We start from the raw sequence: 21703 nt of genomic DNA on the forward strand, positions 1-21703 counted from the left end.
AAAGCGATTTTGTAAAAAGTGACATTTAAAATCAATATCCCGTGTTTAGAATGACAACTGAAGCTACTTTAGCACCAAAACAATTGGAGAAACTCCATTTGGTGTGCATGTTATAAACAATCTTATCACAGAACAGAGCTAGTACATGTTGCACAACATCTTTCCCTAAATGTTCTGTCATGTTGTAGAGAACTTTTATGTGAGAACAGAGTTAGTACATGTTGCACAACATCGTTCTCTAAATGTTCTGTATCTGCACATGTTCAATAGTTTTGTAATGCTACAGTATCGTGACGAATCAAAACATTCTGAAAAATAAAGTTTATTTTTACTTTATATGATAATTCATTATGATAATTTGTAATCTTATCTATCTACCTTTTTGTGCTTCTTTGTAACATATTTGTCTGTTTTCATAGAGATTAAGATTATAATACAATGTTGACTGATTTACCCCTACTTTTGACATTTTTACCTATTATGTCGGTTTGTTTTGTTCACAAATCGTTGTCATTGTCAATATATTGGAATTGTATGCGACTGTCATACAAGTGAGAGGTTTAGCTAGCTATAAAACCAGGTTTACCCCACCAATTTTACATAAGAAAATGCCTCCACCAATTTAGGAATATCACAGTTGTTATTCTTTTGATGTGTTTGAGCTTTAAATTTTGTCATTTGATAAGGCACTTTCCTTTTTGAATTTTCCTCGGGAGTTCAGTATTTTTGTGTTTTTACTTTTTACCAAAGAAAAGTAAAAAGAATCCAAAATTGTATGTATCATTAATACAATGTCTTTTAATAATCTATAAAAATTATCTGTAATTTTCTTCAACATGTCAATAAAATCAATGCTTCGCTGAGTGCAACCTGATTCGACCGCAGAAGTTGAACTTTGAACAGTTGGATCAAATTTTGACACAATATTCAATCTTCATACTGTCTGAATTTGGAATATGAGTATGACTGCTATCTTCCATTAGTTTGATGCGTTTTAGCTTTACATTTTGCAATTTGATTAGAACTTTCCTTTTCAAACTTTCCTTGGAGTTCAGTATGTTTGTAATTTTACTTTTTTCTCTGTAATATCTTTATTGGCCAAGTTACATTGTTGTATTCACAGCAGATTCAGTGCACATTTTAACCTGTAAAATACTCATCAACACTATTTCAAGCATCTAAGATTTGTCTTTCTGTCCAATGAAGGTTCTCCTAAACCTCGCAAATTTTTATTACAACTCCTTAGTACTTTTTTAAAGTCATGAATCCTTGAAAATTTTATTTTTTTTTAATTTCTGATAATCAAATTTTTTACCACTATATACTATGTATCATACTTTTTTTAAGCTTTCTTTACCATTGTTCTGATTTGTAAAACAAATTCTATATGATTATGATACTTACTCCGTTTGCAATGTTTTGGTCTACAAACTTTCCTGAGTACTGGTTTTGGTTTTGATTTACAATTATCTTTAGCTTGCTGCTTGTTATGTTTCCACACACACGAAAGCATCCTCGTTTTCTTACCAGTCTTTGCACATCTTGGTTTACACTAGATAAAAGAAAATGTATTATTATATGTATTATCATCGATTCACTGTTCATTGTATTTATTATCACTGTATCTTATATTCACGTTTTGTTTGTTATTGACAGGTTCTTTCAAACATGGGAAATGCTGCCAAGTAAACACTTAAAATCTAACATACGTTGTCATCTTATTTTTAACTCGTGTATAAAGTAGAATCGTCAGTTTCGGTTACGAAAGCATTTGATTGAGTATTATAATATTTATAATTTGCTTTTTTGTGTGGTACATTATTGTTTTGTGTATAGACTTTGATATATTAAATTTTCCAATGACGGAAAATTCTAATGACGTTATTTTAAGATGAGGTTTATATCATTCCATTATCATATCAATATCAGTACAAATATTGACTGAATCTCTGTAATGTTCTAATTCTGTACCATTTGCAAAACACCTTTCCTTTTAACGAGTCATTTATTCATGTCTTACCGATGTCCATTTGCTGGTTTTCCAGATAGCCTCACATTCTTCATTGATACACTGTCTGTGAGTTTGAGGACGAACTTTTATGTCGCACTTATTATGAGGGAGTGTAATGGATTGGTTATTTTCTGCATGACAATGTATCTCTTTGGTTTGTGCTGCTATTCCATCAAACTTGCATGTTTTCACTGAACACTATATTTAAATAAGGTTGGATCATTAACAAAAGAAAGTACATATAGATTATATGCATTTATGTGTTTCATAAGTGTTTCTCGCTTTTTGTATAGGTTAGATCGTTGGTTTTTCCGTTTGAATGGTTTTACAATAGTAATTGTTTAGGGCCTTTTATAGCTTGCTGTTCGGTGTGAGCCAAGGCTCCGTGTGGAGACCTACCTTGATCTAAAATGGTTTATTTTTTATAAATTGTGACATGGATGGAGAGTTGTCTCATTGGCACTCATACCACATCTTCCTATATAAATGTAAAGACATAGAAAACAAACTCTTGAAACTTAGATATATGTTCTTTCTGTTATGTTTGCATATGGTATTGTTTTATAACCAATGTTCATCGGTGTTGATTATTTAAAGACCAAACCGGACCACTAGTTTTATATACCAATAATAGACTAATGGTTTAAACATTCAGCTCAAGGTTCAATATACCACTTATTTTTTTGACACCGTTGAATTCTACTCGTGTTTCCCGACCATAAAATATGTTGATTAGAAGATGTTTCAAACTGTCTAACAGTTATAATACAACAATGGCAGGATCAATAAAATTGGGTCAAAATACCTCACAAGTTGCTTGTTGTTGTCGCGTGTTCGCCCCTAAGTTGTCTTTTTTGTTGTTCTGCAACTATTTCATTGACAAAAAACTAATGTCTTGCTATATTCGTTCGCATTGAGCTTTCTATATTAATTGGAAATACACAATGTTATCATCTATTAGTTCCTTACCTCAGACCATTCTCCATCTCTCCAGACTGGACAAAATGGATTATCTTGGCATACTCTGTGGTTTTCTGGTTTTTCTTCGTTACATTGCTTGTCTGCTACTATTTTTATATATTTATCTGTCACAATATTACACGTTACTTTTCTAGTTTGAAAACCATAACCACAGGTTCTAGAACATTTCGACCAATCGCTTGTTACATATACTGCAGAGTTTTTGGAATGTTTAATATCACTTGGCCTTGCTATTATATTTTGTGGTCCACTTCCAGGAATAGTATCTGATTGAGGTATGTTATGAATTTCATTCTTAATTTTATTAGACATTATCTTTTTTATTTTCTTTGCTTTTTGCCTTGCAATCTTTTTACTTTGGAATTCTATGTCTACATTTCCACTTTCCATCCCTGCTATACAAGTATATATTCCCGTATCTTGAGACACATCGGTCCTTTTGATCTTAAGAGCACCCTTAGAGGTAACGTACACTCTATTGAAAACAGACGTTGATATTAGTCTACTATTTTTAGTCCAAAATATAAGTGATGTATCAAAGTTGTCCACTGGACAATCTATTTTTACTGATTGTCTTGACAAAAGAATGGCCTTTACACCAATTTTAAGTCGAATTGTTTTTGATTTCTTTAACTGAATAAATGTTGAATTGTCTTGTGTGATATGAGGAGAGAATGAAAGCATTTTAAAACATGGCGGCTGAGAGCATGGTCGTGAATTTTGGGGCTTTAGTCCCATACATTCACTGTCTGAGACATTAACTTTTATTCCACGAACAAAGGTTTTCATGCAATAAACGGGACGCCCTTGGACTCCAACATCACATGTAACTGAACACTGAAATGTAGAAAATATCTAATACATATACTTAATTATTAAATTTGTTCCCTTCATCATGAATAAAAACACATTTATCAAAGTTTTAGTACCATTTTGAAAATGATTAGTTGGACTTGTGCTAGGAAAAAAAACATTTCAGTATCTTGTCAACTGTTCTAGTTATCTGAAAATGTTCATCTGTTTATATTTTCAAAAGCAACAAAAAATATTTTCTTTTTCATTACAATTCTTGAACATGTCAACGAACCGGTAATATTTGTAACCCCTTATTCTTGTATACGCTTCCGAATACTGCAGAAATGAAATGATACGGAGTTTTGCTCTGAAGGAAAATTACTATCACAAAATGACAATGTATTACCTGTGTCCATGGCCCAGTCTGCCAATTTGAGGGACAGAACTGTATATTACAAGGTCTTTCTGATGGTGGAATAGGATCGGGACAGCGATATGATGCCACCTCTAATGTTTTGTACCTTCCTGGAGTGAGAACACATGTAACCTTCCGCCTCTGAATACCTCCGCCACATTGAACAGAACAAGATTCCCATAAACTCATTCTCCACCTGAAAAGACCCATGCACATCACTTTAATCATATCTATAATATTACTGAAAAAACTTTAAATCACTCAAACAAAAATTTAAATTAGTGAAAACAATTGTAAATGCCATTTTGTTCTTTCTACTTGATTCAAGAAGTTGAAAATAACCGACATTTTGTATACATATTACAATATATCAATTTTTTTTTTCTCTTCAAGCTGAAACTACAAAATCTCCGGCCTAAATAAAAGTACGAAATAAGATAACGAACTATAAGGATTACCATGGATCGCATGCCGATAACGAACACTCTATTGTACCTCGACACTAACTGGATGGCATACTGCATGGTGACGAACTTTCAATTGTACTTTGACACGTCTTACTGTGGACTGAATACCGCTAACGAACAGCCAATTGTACTTTAAAAATTACTATGGATTGCGAATGGCTTTATTTTAAGGAGCATTCAATTTTACTTTGACTCTTACTGCCAGTGTGGACAGCATGTTGTCGACGAACAATCTGTACTGTGGGCCGCATGCTGGTAATGAATAATGTATTGTACATGACACTTAATGTGGACCGCATGCTGGTAATGAATAATTTATTGTACATGACACTTACTGTGGACCACATGATGCGGATGAACATTCGCGTTTACTTTCTGTTGGTTGAGTTTTGTAATCACAGTAGAATTCCGGAACTTGTTGACCGTATTTTATGTTCCAGCAACTCACTCGGGATGTCTGAAATCCTGTCTAATCAAAAATGAGCAGACTTTAGAAAGCTCCATTAAATAAACCATATTATAGTTTATTGAATATAATGCACATTTGTACCCATATGGGTTGAAGGCATACATAAATCAACATAGTAATTTTACAATACATCATACAGAAAAAACCAACAAAAGAACCAAACATTATATACATATATGTATCTATTATGCAGTTGTTGAGTCCACCCTCCTCAGTGACCATGACTTTTTAACAAATGAAGCAGCATACTGCATAATTGACGGACAAGAAAGACATAAAACCAATTTATCCAAATTATCCATATTATCTATATCGGAATAGATATTTTTAACTTTTTGCAAAAATTCAAATCTCAAATCTTTATTTTTTGTACATGTAAATAAAAAATGCTCTTCATCATCTATTTTATTTAGAAAGCAATGTTGACATAAACGTTCTTCTCTTTTTATATTTTTGTATCTACCCCTTTCAATTTCCAAAATATGGTCACTCACCCTTAATTTAGTGAATTTTTTCCTTATTTCAAAGTTATTCTCTTTAAGTAAATAAGGCTCAGTTTCATATTTCTTTTTGAATTAACTATAGATAAATAATTTATTATTTTCTGTTAAAGAATTTAATTTTTTAAAGAACAGCTTTTTATAGTTTTCTTGCACAATCTCTTTCATGTGTTTATTCATTTTATATTTTTCTTTTATAAAGTCAATATTTTGTATATCAGATATATTTAAATTATTTTCATGAGTTATGTTTTTTACAAAGGTATACCAAGAATAGGTTCCTGTTTCATCCAACTGTTTAGCTGTGCAATATGCAGTCAGAAGCCTGTTGTTCAGTGGTTGTCTTTTTGTTGATGTGGTTCATAAGTGTTTCTCGTTTCTCGATTTTTATATAGATTAGTCCGTTGGTTTTCCTGTTTGAATTGTTCAAACAAGTAATTTTGGGGCCTTTTATAGCTTGCTTTTCGCTGTGAGCCAATAATCCATATTGAAGGCCGTACTTTGACCTAGAATTGTTAACTTTTTATACGTTATGACTTGGATGGCGAGAGTTGTCTCATTGGCACTCATACCACATTTGCTTATTTACAGTTGTCGTGTAACTGGTTCGGGTTTGTTCCAGCAAAAAAATGTTCATACTTCGTTACTTTATATCGGTAATATTTCAAAATCAGAATACTGCCTGTTATTTTAGACTTTCTGTGTAGTAACAATTTTTTAATCACAAAAGGCTAAGATTTACAAACCTCAAGACGGTACAAATCAATTCATTCCATAAATATTTCTCGGTATGCATTGATATGAGATATTTGCCACACAATGTTTTAATATGTAAGAACGTGACCTATTCCCGAATGTTATACCGTTGTTGTCATTCAAACACACAACCAATGATGAGATACGAACTATCATTCAAAAAGCCCCGAATAAGTCCTGCGAGCTTGATCCTATTCCGTCGAACCTCTTGAAACAGTGTTCCGATGTTGTCGTGCCACTTATTTCAGAAATCGTCAATGCATCATTTGATGAGAACAGCGTGCCGTCAGACTTTAAACAGGCTCTTGTGAGACCTCTTCTGAAAAAACCTGGACTTGATTCCGAAATTTACAAAAATTAGACCAGTTTCCAATTTACCCTTTATTTCGAAAACTCTAGAAAAGGTAGTTGATAAGAGACTAGATGTTCATTTGGACTCGGGCTCATTGTGTGATCCACTTCAGTCAGCATACAGACCACGCCATTCAACTGAAACTGCATTAGCGAGAGTACATCATGATATCAATGCAGCTTTAGATAAACAGTCATCAGTAGTATTGGTGCTATTGGACCTTTCCGCTGCATTCGATGTTATAGATCACAGAATTCTTCTAGAACGTCTGTCATTTTCATATGGCATAACTGGTTGCGCTCTCGAATGGATTAAATCGTATTTGACGAATAGACATCAGCGTGTGGTGATTGGAACAACTACATCGAAGAAATGTCATCTAACATTCGGTGTTCCACAAGGTTCCGTGCTTGGCCCGAAATTGTACTGTCTTTTCTCTAAGCCAATAGGTGAAATATGCTGTCGCCATGGCATGACATATCACTGCTATGCGGACGACACACAAGTTTACATGGTTATCAAGCCACTAGACAACTGGGAAAACTATTTTTCGAAACTTGAACTATGTCTTTCCGACATTAGTTCATGGATGTCAACAAATATGTTAAAACTGAATCAAGATAAAACCGAACTTATCATATTCACACCGAAACATCTGAAGGCTAGTGTACCAAATCTCCAACTCAAAGTCGGCAATACTGTTATAAGTAGTGTATCCTGCGTGAAAAACCTAGGTGTATATTTTGATCAACACCTAACGATGGAACGGCAAGTTTCTGCCATAGTAACATCTTGTCATTTTCACATCCGTAATATTGGACGCATTCGCAACTTCATAACAACAACTGCTTGCAAAACACTTGTGAACAGTCTAGTAACATCCAGACTTGATTATGGGAATATTCTGCTGAACGGTATCAACAAGACTACATTGAACAGATTACAAAAAGTACAAAATACAGCAGCTCGTCTTATCACCAGGACAAGAAAACATGAACATATTACACCGATACTTGCTGATTTACATTGGTTACCCGTCCAATATAGACCACAATACAAAATACTGACTTATGTGTACTGCGCTTTGAATGACATTGGCCCTGCTTACATCCGGGAACTAGTCAATCTACACGTGCCAAACCGATCTTTGCGTTCAAGTTCCACAAAACTACTCACCGTTCCAAAAGTGAGAACGAAGACGTACGGTGAAAGACAATTTGATTGGGTAGCGGCATCTCTATGGAACAATCTCCCGAACAGTTTAAGACAATGCAAGTCCCTAGAGTGTTTTAAAATACAGTTAAAAACTCATTTTTATCGTATTGCTTTTAATTAGATTGAATTCTTTTCTCTTTTACGGGCTTTTTTACTCTTTGTATTGAGTTTTTGCTTGTTCTGCATGCTTTTATCCTATATTGTTATTCTTTTATTCTTTGTTTTAACATGTATTTCGTATTGACCTTTTATTTCATGGTAGGCATTTTTTATTTCAGTATTTGAATCTGACACGATGTATTTTTTTATGTTTTATGTTATTGTCATTGATATGTTTTAATTACCATGTGTATGTACAGCGCCTTAGAGTAATTTTTATTTTTTATATAGGGCGCTTTATAAATTTTCATTATTATTATTATTATTGTGAATTTGCATTGCTATACGGCGTGTCTCCGTATTTGTACATCCAACATTCCATTTATTTTGATATTTCTGTTATGGTTTCGGAAGGATAATATGTTATGCCTTATTGTTTGAAGTCATTATAATTATAAAATTGCCTTTCAATATCATCATTGTTATGAGAATTGTTTTGACTGGTTTTTGAAAGTAATTGTATAAGTTCGTGATCGCATGATTGTTACGTAAGTAACTGCGTCACTGTGTGTGGTTTCTGTCGTTGATGGAAGATGTTCGTGTTGTTCTGCTTTTTGCATGTTGTGTCGACTTTATATTACTTGTTTTGCTTTTCTCCGTGATGAGTGTTCTTGCATGCGTTTGTGTTGTATTTCTGCCACGCGTTTGTGCTGTATTTCTGTCACGTAGTGTTGTCATTTTAGCGATATTTTTTAACATAGTCATTTGAAGCACGAGGTTTGGCTACCATTTTTCTGAAAATATCCTATAACAAGTCAGGAATATCGCAGTTGTTTCTATGTATGTTGGCGTTTGTTTTCTTGCTTTTCAGTGGTTCTTTTGTTCCTTTGTTTTCCTCTTACAGTTGTTGTGTTTCTTTCGTTTTGGTTTGTGGCCCGGATTTGTTCTCTCTCAGTCGATTTGTGACTTTTGAACACCGGTATACTACTGTTGCCTTTATTCATTTAATTGACAAAATTGCATCTCATTTAGTGAATAATTCCTTATCATGTCCCCTCCACTTTCCTGTCCTATGCTAAAAACTGTTCTGATTGGTATAATTAAGAAATTAGAAAATTTATGTTCTCAAAGTCGTGGCATGGGGGAAAAACGTTATATCTATAGTTTTTGAATGTCGCATGTTTGGAATATTTTGTACATATTTAACAAATGGCGTTCATATTCAACCTACGGTGTTCGCCACCTCTGTTGATTTCAAAATAAATTGTTTTTTAAATCGGTTTTTGTTTTGTTTGTTCCCTTAACTCCATTTTCTTATATAATGCCCCTTTAAAAAAAGGTCCTGGTTCCGTCCCTGTGTATAATTGAATTTGACTTACGCCACATGATACAGAACAAAATGTCCACCGAACGTCCCATTGGTAAACATGTTTGTCCAGGGTTGGTTCTCGTTCTTCACAAAATGTACCATCGCCATCACAGATACCACAATCATCGACAACTTTAGATGAACCCACTATACCATCACAACCAAGTTTCTGTAAAGCAGGATATATATATTATAGAATACAGTCTAGTAAATGTCATGTAATTTATTTATGAATAGACAATAACAAAGAGGAATAAAATACCAAGGAGCCAATAAACAGCATAAAGTCGAAGAAGAACTGACAATAGTATACCATGACCACTAGTTCACAAAATACTACACAGAAGAACTGACAATAGTATACCATGACCACTAGTTCACAAAATACTACACAGAAGAACTGACAATAGTATACCATGACCACTAGTTCACAAAATACTACACAGAAGAACTGACAATAGTATACCATGACCACTAGTTCACAAAATACTACACAGAAGAACTGACAATAGTATACCATGACCACTAATTCACAAAATACTACACAGAAGAACTGACAATAGTATACCATGACCACTAATTCACAAAATACTACACAGAAGAACTGACAATAGTATACCATGACCACTAGTTCACAAAATACTACACAGAAGAACTGACAATAGTATACCATGACCACTAATTCACAAAATACTACACAGAAGAACTGACAATAGTATACCATGACCACTAGTTCACAAAATACTACACAGAAACTAACGATTGAGCAACATGGACTCCGCTAAAACCAGGAGTTAACTCAGTGCTCCGGAAATTCCGAATGATTAGCACTTTATCTTCACTTAAGACACAAGTGTTGTTACTCGTGAGAAAGAGAAAAAGATGTTCCATTCAATTGTTGAAGGCCGTAAGGTGAAATGATTTAGCTTCTATGTCGTTTGGTCTCTGGTGGAGAGTTGTCTCATTGCCAATATACCTCATCTTCTCATTGTTAAATCATGCAATCTAGTAACTAATTGTTAGTCATGATATGTAGACGAAGTTACAAATCACAAAAGACAGCAAGAACGTCTATAAACATATCTTTTATTTGATATTCAATAATATTATCAAAAGGTCCTTTGTCTGCATTAAAATAATTTAACTTAGAGACCAACATTTCATAAAAATCCATATTTCCATAAAATATTACATACATAGGGATTTTGCAAAGATATTGTTTTGAGGTAGACATTATTTCCGAACATAAACTTACCAAACACTTTCCATTTATACAATAGTGACTGGAATGTTTACTACATTTCGTACCATCAGCCAAATTAATACTGATCATGTCCGGAATTTGTTTAGTTTTGCCGACACAGGAGACAGAACATTGGTACTTTTGGCGAGGAAACCATTCAGTGCTTCCGGAGTAAGACTGACAAGCTTCATACTCCGGTATAATATCGTCCGATGGACATTTCTACAAGAAATTATTACAAATAATTATTTGTATATAGTTTAATAAATAAAGTACGGAAACGGGGACGTGTTTAAGATACACCAACCCGGCAAAAAAGCAGAAAACAGCCCAATGCCACCAAAGGGGTCTTCAACGCAGCAAGAAAATCCCAAACCCGCCGTTCAATGAATAATTGAACACTTACCACACTCTAATCAAAATAAAAGAAAAACTTACATTTGTATAAAACTAATAACAGGAAAATATCAATAAATTACAGTTTGAAGGAATTAATCTAAGACTAAAATATATGTTTCATATATACCTGCGTATTACAAAGTCTGTATTGGATATCGTTTCCAATACAGTTACCCCCGTAACACATCCGTCTTCTGTTAGACAGTCCCCCATTACACGACCTAGAGCACTCATTCCATCCTCCCCAATTATACCAGGAGCCAGCAAATGTTAGTTCTACTATCTGAAATAAGGGAAAACATCTTAAACAATCAGAATCCGTTATGAGATGTTGTTTTTCCTGAATGCATAACGAGATATATAGTTCTTTTTTAATTATTTTATATATTTTAATAGCGTGTAGTTTTTGTTTCTATAATATTAATTAAGGAAATTGTCGAAGGTTAAGGCCAATAAGCAATCAATGTTTTATTTCGCAGAATATGAAATTGAAAGATTGAATAACAACAAAAAAATGTTTAATATTAAAAAAATGACTAAGAAGTAAGAAATATCGTTTTTGGTTTCACTTGAGAATTGATTTTGGCTCCAGATTTTTGTTAATTACTAATGACAACTTTATTTGAAACGTTATTTTAAAATCAGCGGTAATTGTTTTACTCACGTAAAAGAGTAATTAGTAATAGAAACGCGTTGTATAATGTGTCTGAATTAAAGAGCATCTGAAGCAAAGGTCTGATGATTTACTTTAGCTCGATAAACTTATACATTGTGTGTTCAGATATTGCACAATAGCAATCTTCAGACCTTGTCTTCCGATACTCTTTAATTCAGACACCTTTCACAATACCTTTCGTATTACTAATTACTCTTTTTCGTGATTAAAACTTGCAAATATTTTACTGTTTTTATACCTACAACAGTCTTTTAAAAAGATTTTAAAAATGAAATAAAACTCCGTTAGAAATACTTGGACAGTAAAAATCAAACCATTTTATGCTGAGGCTTTTGTTTCGTATACGTTAATTTGGATGTATGTCGGATTTTTGTGAAATGTTTTATGAATGAGAAAGACTGGAACTGCATCTAAATACCCCTTACTGCCCTACACGCCAATAGCGTACAAGGGCGGTAAGTAAGTAAGTAAATCTAAATATCCCAAAATATATAGTACTATAAATTGATTTAATAAAGTAGATCAAATTCATGTAAAACTTAGTAAATATGCATATTTGACATTCTACATGAAATATCACGCTGCGCCATATTTGCCATATTATAACTAAATTTCATAAATATTACAAATATCAAACAAGCAAAATGAAATGTCAACATCATTTGTCAAACTAAACAATTGAACAATAACATTTTAATATGATTTTAACTGGGAAATGATGAACTTTAGTACGCATACCTCTACGTGGTAACGTCCCTGTGTGAGTGAGGTGTAACGTGATATAGTTTTTCAAGGCAACACTTAGGCCGGATCGATAGCTTTCTTTACAGTGTGTGTTTTGCTCGTTGTTGAGGGCCTAACTGTGACCTATCGTTGTTTTTGGTCTCTGGTGGACATTTGTCCCTTTGACAATCAAATCACATCCTCTTGTTATTGAATTGATTGTGTTTGTGGCATTTTTATATGGATAAGAGAAAGATAATCTTAAAACTTATGCCGGGTTATCTCGAGATTGTACGTAACGCTGACATTTTTTAAGACACACTTCTGCTCGTATCTGTGGTAACGTCTTTTATTTCTATGAAACGTAATCTATGTATTACTGGTTTCGTTAACACAAACTACTTGAAACCTTTACAGAATTCTTTAGTAGATACAAAGATTTGGTATGGAAGTTTGGCTGTGGAACCTATTTTAAACGTGTTAGCTGTATACCGAGTATACCGAGTCCCAAAATGTACGTACAGTCCAGGTACACTTATCAATCCTCTAAATAAACTTCTTCTAATTATGTTCATGATATTGAACCAGCTGTCAGTGACTGCGAGTGATCTCTGTTTTTTGAGTCTTTTTTGTTGTTACATATAAGAATATGATCGTCTGATCTGTGTTTTTGATAGATGTTTTTTCTGCTGTGTATCAATGTGATGAGATAAGCCTTTTTCAACTTTTACAGCTTCTTCGTATGTTGTACTGTTACACCCTTGTCTCATGTTAGGATTTGGCGCCAACAAACAAGTTTAACCTTGCCACATTATGTTAGACCCTGTTTTTCAGTGGTTGTCACTTGTTGCTGTATATCTGTCAGACATTTTTGTTTTTCGTTCATTGTTTTGCACATAAATCAGGTCTTTTCTCGTTTGAATTGTTCTAAATTTGTCGTTTCGGGGAATTTTGTAGATCACTATGCGGTATAGGTTTTACTCATTGTTAAAGGTCGAATGCTGAGTGGCCTATAGATGTAAACATGTCTCTTGTGAAGAGTTCAGTGTCTCATTTCCAATAATACAACATCTACTTATTTATATATCTTAGTCCAAGTTTTAAGGTTTGCTGAAACCCATAAGTACACTACATAAATAAACAGTGTTGCTAATTTCAGGTTCCATGTTCTTTCAAGTTGACCATGTGATTGTCTTGCTCCTATTCTCACAGCTTGTGAAAATATAGCACGAAACTTACTTATCTTTATCAAAGAAATATATTTTTTTACAAAAGAGACATGCAATAACATCATCAACACACAAATTAATTATTTGTGCAAGTTAAACCGCCTTCAGGATAATATATTGTTTGTTTTTCTATACATCAAACACATCTAAATTTAAAAGTTTAAGTAACAAAATCTCTGTTAAACGTATGTTAATGTTGATATGTTTACTACACAGACACAAGATGTGTATCCATAAATCAATCTGGTAATCTTATAATAAAGAGGGGGTAATTATACCTTATAGGCTTATGACAAATATTAAATAGGACTTTACTTTTATAGAGAAACGAGGGGGATGGTTGCTATTAAAAAAAATCGGAGGTACGGCTAAAAACCACTACGATGTACTTGAAAATGAGTGATACGATGACAAAAATAACCTCCAGTTTTTATCATTTTTTTTAAGTAAAAAGGGGGACCTGTAACGTGTAGTACGCGGTCCATGCCGTTATTCATAACTTTCTTTTTGCTAATTTGCTAATATTTCAAACAAATTATCAAATAATATATATATAATGTATAGTGACGGAAGGAAACCATCTGACTGTGTTAACGAGGACTAAATGTTCAACAGTAAAAAGAGAAGGAGGGTTACATCATAGAGATAGCAACCTAACAAATTAAGATAACCAAATTAGTAACTTAAATTGACAAAAATTATGTATCTGATACCTATACCAAGTTCGTCAATGCTTTGTTTAAATGCGTCATGCCGGCTGAATTTTTTTATAGAGCAGAGGTGTGAACTTTCAAAAATATGTCAATGAGTCCTTTTAAAATGACATTTTTATTACAGTGAAAGAAAATATAAATACTTGAAATAACAAAATAAAATATTATGAGTGTCATTGTATATTTATGAAATATTATTCGAACATATATTTTGTACTAAGTTCATGTACGATATATTTTCAATCTATCTATAGTCTACATTACGGATATATATCTAACAAATAATGCAGAACAGCAACTCAAGCACTATTTCTGTACTTTTTGTGTTTTGTTGGTTTTTTTTAATTTTTGCTGTCCATGTCCTGAATTTGTGTTATGGCAACCCATATCCTTCGTTTCCTATTATTCTAAAAATAAAATCTAGTAGGAATTGTATTATATGTGTCAATAGATATAGAAGATCGAGTATGAGTGCCAATGAGACAAGTCACAATTTATAAAAGTAAACCATTATCGGTTAAAGGACAGTCTTCAACACGAAGCCTTAGCTCACACTGAACAGCAAGCTATAAAGGGCCCCAAAATATTCATTAAATATCCATATCATTATTGATATTATCATTTCCATTTATCACCATCAGTTCAAGTTAATTTTAAGGTAAACTTACCTTTAGTAAAATAAAAGTTCTCATATTCCAAGTATTTGACAATGACTTTAGTGTGTGCATATAAATATCAAAGAAAACTCAAGTAATAAAATATCATAATATTGCTCAACTTTAAATATTCTAAATTAGTATTTGGAAAGATAATCAAATGTTCTTCATTGTACAACTCTGTAGGTGCCATCTCCTTTAATAATTTGTGTCATTGTCAGCTTTACCACTTTTAGTTCTTTCCATTGTTTTGTTTGTGTCATTATTGAATTGAACTAAATCGATTCATTTAAGAGGGTGTTGGAAGTCTTATAATATATACTGCAGGGGAGGGAGACCGGAACACACATATACATTGGACAAAAGTGAGTTCCCAGTCAAAAATGTCTTAATATTTCAACTAAAATCGATATTTTTCAAAAAATTATTACCAAGTAACTGTATGAGCGAATTTTACCAAAAGTGAGAAAAAAATGAGAGATACCAAAAGATGTAGAAATGTCTGAAGTTTTATTCAGTATTGTTTTTATTTAGTTATCATAGTATTCATGCTCATTTTAATTTTCTGACGAGATGAACACAAAGAAACATATTTCTTGAAAAGTTTGCTATTATTCTAACCAAATTAAAATCGTAAAAATTTGCTTTTGTGTTGAACCCATCAGATGATGAAAACGAAACTCACGAAAATTATGTCCAATGACTGTATATATAGGAAAGGTAACACACGGCCAGCGAAAGGTCTTTTTTTGAGAGCCCAGTTGGTCGTGTGGTCTAGCGGGACGGCTGCAGTGCAGGCGATTTGGTGTCACGATATCACAGTAGCATAGGTTCGAATCCCGGTGAGGGAAGAACCAAAAATTTGCGAAAGCAAATTTACAGATCTAACATTGTTGGGTTGATGTTTAGACGAGTTGTATATACATTATGTACACAGCCATGTATCACCATCATTGATGGCGATCCGATGGATACATCTGTTGTAGAGTTGTCACTGACTCAGACGTACTTATATATATATATATATATACATGATTTCGGAATGCACAAATAAACGTTCAACTTTTTGTATTTAAAAGTCAATACATTAGAAATGTTTATTTTTACAACACCATATATATCCATCTTTAAGTAATTTAACAAACTAACAAGAGAGAAAAAGTGCATGCATTTCCACCAACAGCAAAAATGACTTTGATTGACACAACATTTCCATTACATTGAAAATGATAAAACCACATGTATTTCAATTTTATCATCTAAAATTCGATAAAGCATTTATCTTTAAGATATGATAATGAAATGAAATAAATTTAATTTGAGAGAGTTAAATATAAAGGAATTATCAAAGTGTCAAAACCCTTCAAAGAGTTATCAAGTTAAGTTTGTAAGCTAAAAAAATAATTTTTGAAGCCTTCGGCATAGAATTTATTGGCTTCGTTTTGATTGAAATTGAGCCCTACTATCTAGAATTCTTATGATAGTGAGATTTTCCCCTTTACATTTCTTTTGATCGTCAATGTACGAAACATTTTACACACTGAAAATTAAAATGACATCCTTTTCAATTTGAAAAAAAAAATGTTTCAGACTTTTTTCTGTCGGAGTTTAAAATACAAATGTTCGATAAGTACAACATAGTCAGCTATGGTAGATGTTTTATAATCTGTATTTTAGGTATAAACGTGATACACTTTTCTGTAGGAAAAAGGCTTGACGATCGAACAAAACACAAAACTTTAAGAAAATTTTATCACAATTGCCCTTTTTAGATTTTTTTTTTCAAATGCAAGATATCTAATAGCAGTACTTAACTTGTCCGCTTTCTATTTTAAGTAGTAGTTTGCGTGACAAAAAATCTTCTCTTAACATACACCAACCTGCTGCATGGCATTCCATAAATTTGCAGCAGTCAAATTCTATCAATATTATATAAATAATAAAAAAGTTTTAATTTCAAAGAAATGGGTTTTTGCGTAAAACTTTCCATTTGTTTCATGTAATACTTCTGTACAGTTGCATGCAATATATGATATCATTTTAAGAGATAAAATACAATTTCTTCCCACTGAATATGTATGATATAGTAAATAGTATAGAGATATGTTCATTTTCTGTGTGACATGCACAGTAATCCAGTAAATCAAAGTGTCGGGGAAACCATGCATTTACTCTCTGGATTCGCCTTTCATTTCATGAAAATGTTGATGTTTTATAATCTGTATTGATTTTGATCCATTCTGTATTAAATATTATTTAATAAACTACTTTTCTCTTTATAAAATTGAGAATGGAAATGGGGAAATGGGGTATATGTCAAAGAGACAACAACCCGATTAAAGACCGTCAACAACCGAAGACCACCAATGGGTCTTCAAAGCAGCGAAAACTAGCACCCGGAGGTTGTCCTCAGCTAAATAAGTTGTGTACTAGTTCAGTGAAAATGGACGCCATATTGAACTCCAAAACATATAAATGAAATAAAATAAAAAACAAACAAGAACAATTCTGTATGTATGTGCCTGTCCCAAGTCAGGAGCCTGTAATTCAGTGGTTGTCGTTTGTTTATGTGTTACATATTTGTTTTCCGTTCATTTTTTGTACATACATTATAGGCCGTTAGTTTTCTCGTTTGAATTGTTTTACATTGTCATTTCAGAATCTTTTATAGCTGACTATGCGGTATGGGCTTTGCTCATTGTTGAAGGTCGTACGGTGAACTATTATTGTTAATTTCTGTGTCATGTTGGTCTCTTGTGGAAAGTTGTCTTGTTGGAAATCATACTACATCTTTTTTTATAATATTGGTTTCTGTTATATCAGTGGTGCAACTTGACCTTTATTTCCTTCTCGTTTTGGATCTGGATGTTTAACAGTTTTCTATATTTGCAACCCCCATAAATGCGCGGCATGAGAAAAATACATCTATAATACTAAAATTACGAGGTCCAATTTGTCAGCCGTCATCACGTAAAAACGACGAATCAAAAAATTCAACTTTATATATAACTAATATAGTACAAAGGTGTAGATAAAAAATTACACCACTCCAGGCCCTTTTGTTTTCCACGTAATTAATATTGCCAATAATTAAGAAGTTCCGGGTCGAGTCCGATACCAATACCAATAGTATATTCACCTGTTACCGATTACCTTATCTGTACGTTCCGCATCTGACAGGCGCACCACCAAACGGTGTATTCAGGATTAATATGCTATATAGTATTACACGGGTCATAATCACAGGGTTGACACTACTTAATTGTCAAATTGTTGCCTATTGTAGTATTTTAATCAGTTAAACTTTCTAAGATAACAATACGAATCTATAATACTAAAATTACGAGGTCCAATTTGTCAGCCGTCATCACGTAAAAACGACGAATCAAAAAATTCAACTTTATATATAACTAATATAGTACAAAGGTGTAGATTAAAAATTACACCACTCCAGGCCCTTTTGTTTTCCACGTAATTAATATTGCCAATAATTAAGAAGTTCCGGGTCGAGTCCGATACCGATACCAATAGTATATTCACCTGTTACCGATTACCTTATCTGTACGTTCCGCATCTGACAGGCGCACCACCAAACGGTGTATTCAGGATTAATATGCTATATAGTATTACAGTGGCGGATCCAGCCATTTTAAAAAGGGGGGGTTCCCAACCCAGAGTAAAAGGGGGGGGGGGTTCCAACTATATGCTCCCATTCAAATGCATTGATCGTCCAAAAAAAAAGTGGGGTTCCAACCCCTGGACCCCCCCCCCCCCCCCCCCCCCCCTTGGATCCGCCACTGTATTACACGGGTCATAATCACAGGGTTGACACTACTTAATTGTAAAATTGTTACCTATTGTAGTATTTTAATTAGTTAGACTTTCTAAGATAACAATACGAATACTAAAAATCTGGACTAAAATAAGGCGTATAGGTACAGTTTTCAATTTGTTTATAGCGGGCATGACGTAAAACAGCGAATCAAAGAATTCAATATTTATAACTAATATAGGACAATGCTGTTGATTAAAAAATACTCCATTCCAGGACCTTTTGTTTTCCAAATAATTAATATTATCAATAATTGATAAGTTCCACTTCGACGGGTTCAAACAGAAAGATTTGAAAGCAGAGAAAACTGTGTATCTTATAATCAGCATGACTTTATCAGATGACAATACTAATACTAAAATAAGGCTTGCGCATAGTTATATACTTTAATTCAGTCACGGACCCGCGATATACGGGTGTGTTCTAGTATTTTAAAAACAAATGACTCATATTTTCTACTAAATCAAATATCTTGGATTCATGACATGCGGTTTAGGTAATGCTTTGATATTCAAGGTCTATTGGTCAATAACAGATTAACTATTACTAATAGGCAGATCGCTTTGTCTTATATTTTTTATTTGCATGAATTTGTAAAATCTTTTTCATTTAAAATATCCATCATGATAGGGGTATCTTGTTTTAAAAATAATTAAAGTCACTTTTATAGAGATGCAACATCAGTCAAATAACCAAAAGAATACAGACCCTCAGATTACCCTTCTTTATAACTTTATCAAGGTAAGGTACATTTATGTACCCTTTAAAAACGCGACATGCGAAATATTACTTATTTTTTGAAAAATTAAATGCTCTATAACTTGGGATGATAAAAACGAAAATCGCCAATGTATACAAACCAACATTATAGATATAAGAAGATGTGGTATGAGTGCCAATGAGACAACTTTCCATCCATAATGCATACGAATAGAGTTAAATGCTTGCTCAAGTATACTTGGTATAGCACGCGAAATCGTTTCATCGAAAGCACAGACACAGGTTGGTCTGGCCATGGTTTATAACCAACTGCAAATAGTCCATTGTGATATTTAGGCCTCTCATGTGTTGGGGGGCGTATAAAAAAAACAAAGTTGGGTATGTTACTAAATAGAATTATATCTAAGATCTGATTTTATCAATAATTCACGCATAAGTGGAAAAAATATTAACAGTCATGTTCTACTTAAACTTTATTTCATTTCATGAACAACAGTTTATTATATTATTTACTTTTATAATTTATAAACATATATTATAAAAGTGAACGCATTAAGAAAATACATTTATTTTATGACCATTAACATACAAGCTATATTTTATAGTTCTAAATGTGTATTAATTAATCCTTGGTATGATCATTATCAGAGATTTTGTTTAATTTCCACTAAAGGAGTTTCTGTTTCCATAAATAAGTCAGTCCTTTTATTCTCTTCAGTGGTGTTGTTATAACTGCCGCTAAACTTTTTTTTAAAATAATCCCTAAGTATCTTCTAACTTTTTAAAACCCACATATAACTTTCTAAATATTTGTATTACTTGGAAGAGTCCAGTACAAATACCATTTTGTATCCGGCATATAATCCGGGTCATATATATAGAAGTTGCCAATAAAAGAACACAAAATATCAATAGACAGAAAAAAAGAGGGACGAAAGATACCAAAGGGACAGTCAAAATCATAAATCTAAAACAAAATGACAACGCCATGGCTAAAAACGAAAAAGACACACACGACACAACATAGAAAACTAAAGAATAAACAACACTAACCCCACCAAAAAACCGCTCCACATGCGGCACCCGTCGTGTTGCTTATGTGATAACAAATCCGGTAAATAGTCTAATTCGGTAGGTCACATTCATGAAAGGGAAGGGGATTGTAGTTACGACGTAAGGAACATATCCGATATCATTTGTGAAACGGCTATTCCCGATGATAACGGTCAACCAACTCGTGATGGCGTCCGTAAAATTTACGAAGGGATGATTTCAACTTCACCATTTGGAACTCTTGGTTTAATAGCTTCCTTGTGAGCAGCAACCCTCTATCAAGAAAATCATGATAGGAAATGCAAGCACGGGAATATCGTATCAATTGGGAGATATATACCCCGTATGCAGGTGCTGCTGGAATGTTGCTACTTAGAAATGGAAAGTTCACAAGTGGAAAGCTGAAATCATCTCTTTTGTCGTAAAGTTTGGTTTTCAACCGACCCTCATTGTCAATTTCTAGATGTAAGTCAAGATATGAGGCCGACTTAACTGTGTCTGTAGTATCCTTTATCTCTAGCTCGATTGGATAGATGCGTTCCACATAGTCACCAAATTTTGAATTATTTAGTGAAAAAACATCATCTATATAGCGAAAAGTAGAGTTAAAGGATATTGCTAACTTCTTATCTTTCTTCCTAAGAAGTTCCTGCTTGAAGTCAGCCTCATAATAATAAAGAAACAAGCCGGCAAGTAGAGGGGCACAGTTTGTTCCCATTGGAATGCCGACAGTCTGTTGAAAAACACGTCCTCCGAACGTAACAAATATGTTGTCAATCAAGAAATCAAGCATCTTGATAATATCAGTTTCAGAGAATTTTTTGTTCGAATCAGAGTGATCCTTTACAAAGTAGGATTTATCCCTCCCTAAGACAGGATACTTGTATCTACGTTGGCCATTCTTTTTTACGAAGCAGAGCAATACCAACTCTTTCGATTTGTCTTTTAGTTTGGAATGTGGAATACTAGTGTACAGAGTAGAAAAGTCAAATGTTTTAATACTGTTACAAGATGAAAGAGAGTTAGGTTG

At 33.2% G+C, this 21703-nt stretch overlaps 1 protein-coding gene across 3 annotated transcripts in view; it reads right to left on the reverse strand.

The window, feature by feature from the left end:
• The window catches only part of LOC143073669 (protein madd-4-like), a 48882-nt gene continuing 27179 nt past the window's right edge, over positions 1-21703 (reverse strand). Inside the window, exons 1-10 of one of the 3 annotated variants that reach the window (XM_076249380.1) lie at positions 15081-15125; positions 11199-11354; positions 10685-10894; positions 9440-9598; positions 5005-5138; positions 4194-4398; positions 2981-3829; positions 2021-2209; positions 1405-1552; positions 1-308 (exon numbers count right to left, since the gene is read on the reverse strand). In XM_076249380.1, the coding sequence (XP_076105495.1) occupies positions 196-308; positions 1405-1552; positions 2021-2209; positions 2981-3829; positions 4194-4398; positions 5005-5138; positions 9440-9598; positions 10685-10894; positions 11199-11354; positions 15081-15104 (2187 nt within the window). In that variant the 5' untranslated portion in view covers positions 15105-15125 and the 3' untranslated portion in view covers positions 1-195. Of the gene's footprint in view, positions 309-1404; positions 1553-2020; positions 2210-2980; positions 3830-4193; positions 4399-5004; positions 5139-9439; positions 9599-10684; positions 10895-11198; positions 11355-15080; positions 15126-21703 lie in introns of those variants that run through there. The other 2 variants (XM_076249378.1, XM_076249379.1) reach the window with 2 other exon arrangements.

Source organism: Mytilus galloprovincialis, chromosome 4, assembly GCF_965363235.1.
Source record: "Mytilus galloprovincialis chromosome 4, xbMytGall1.hap1.1, whole genome shotgun sequence".
In the NCBI taxonomy this organism is placed as follows: Eukaryota; Metazoa; Mollusca; class Bivalvia; order Mytilida; family Mytilidae; genus Mytilus; species Mytilus galloprovincialis.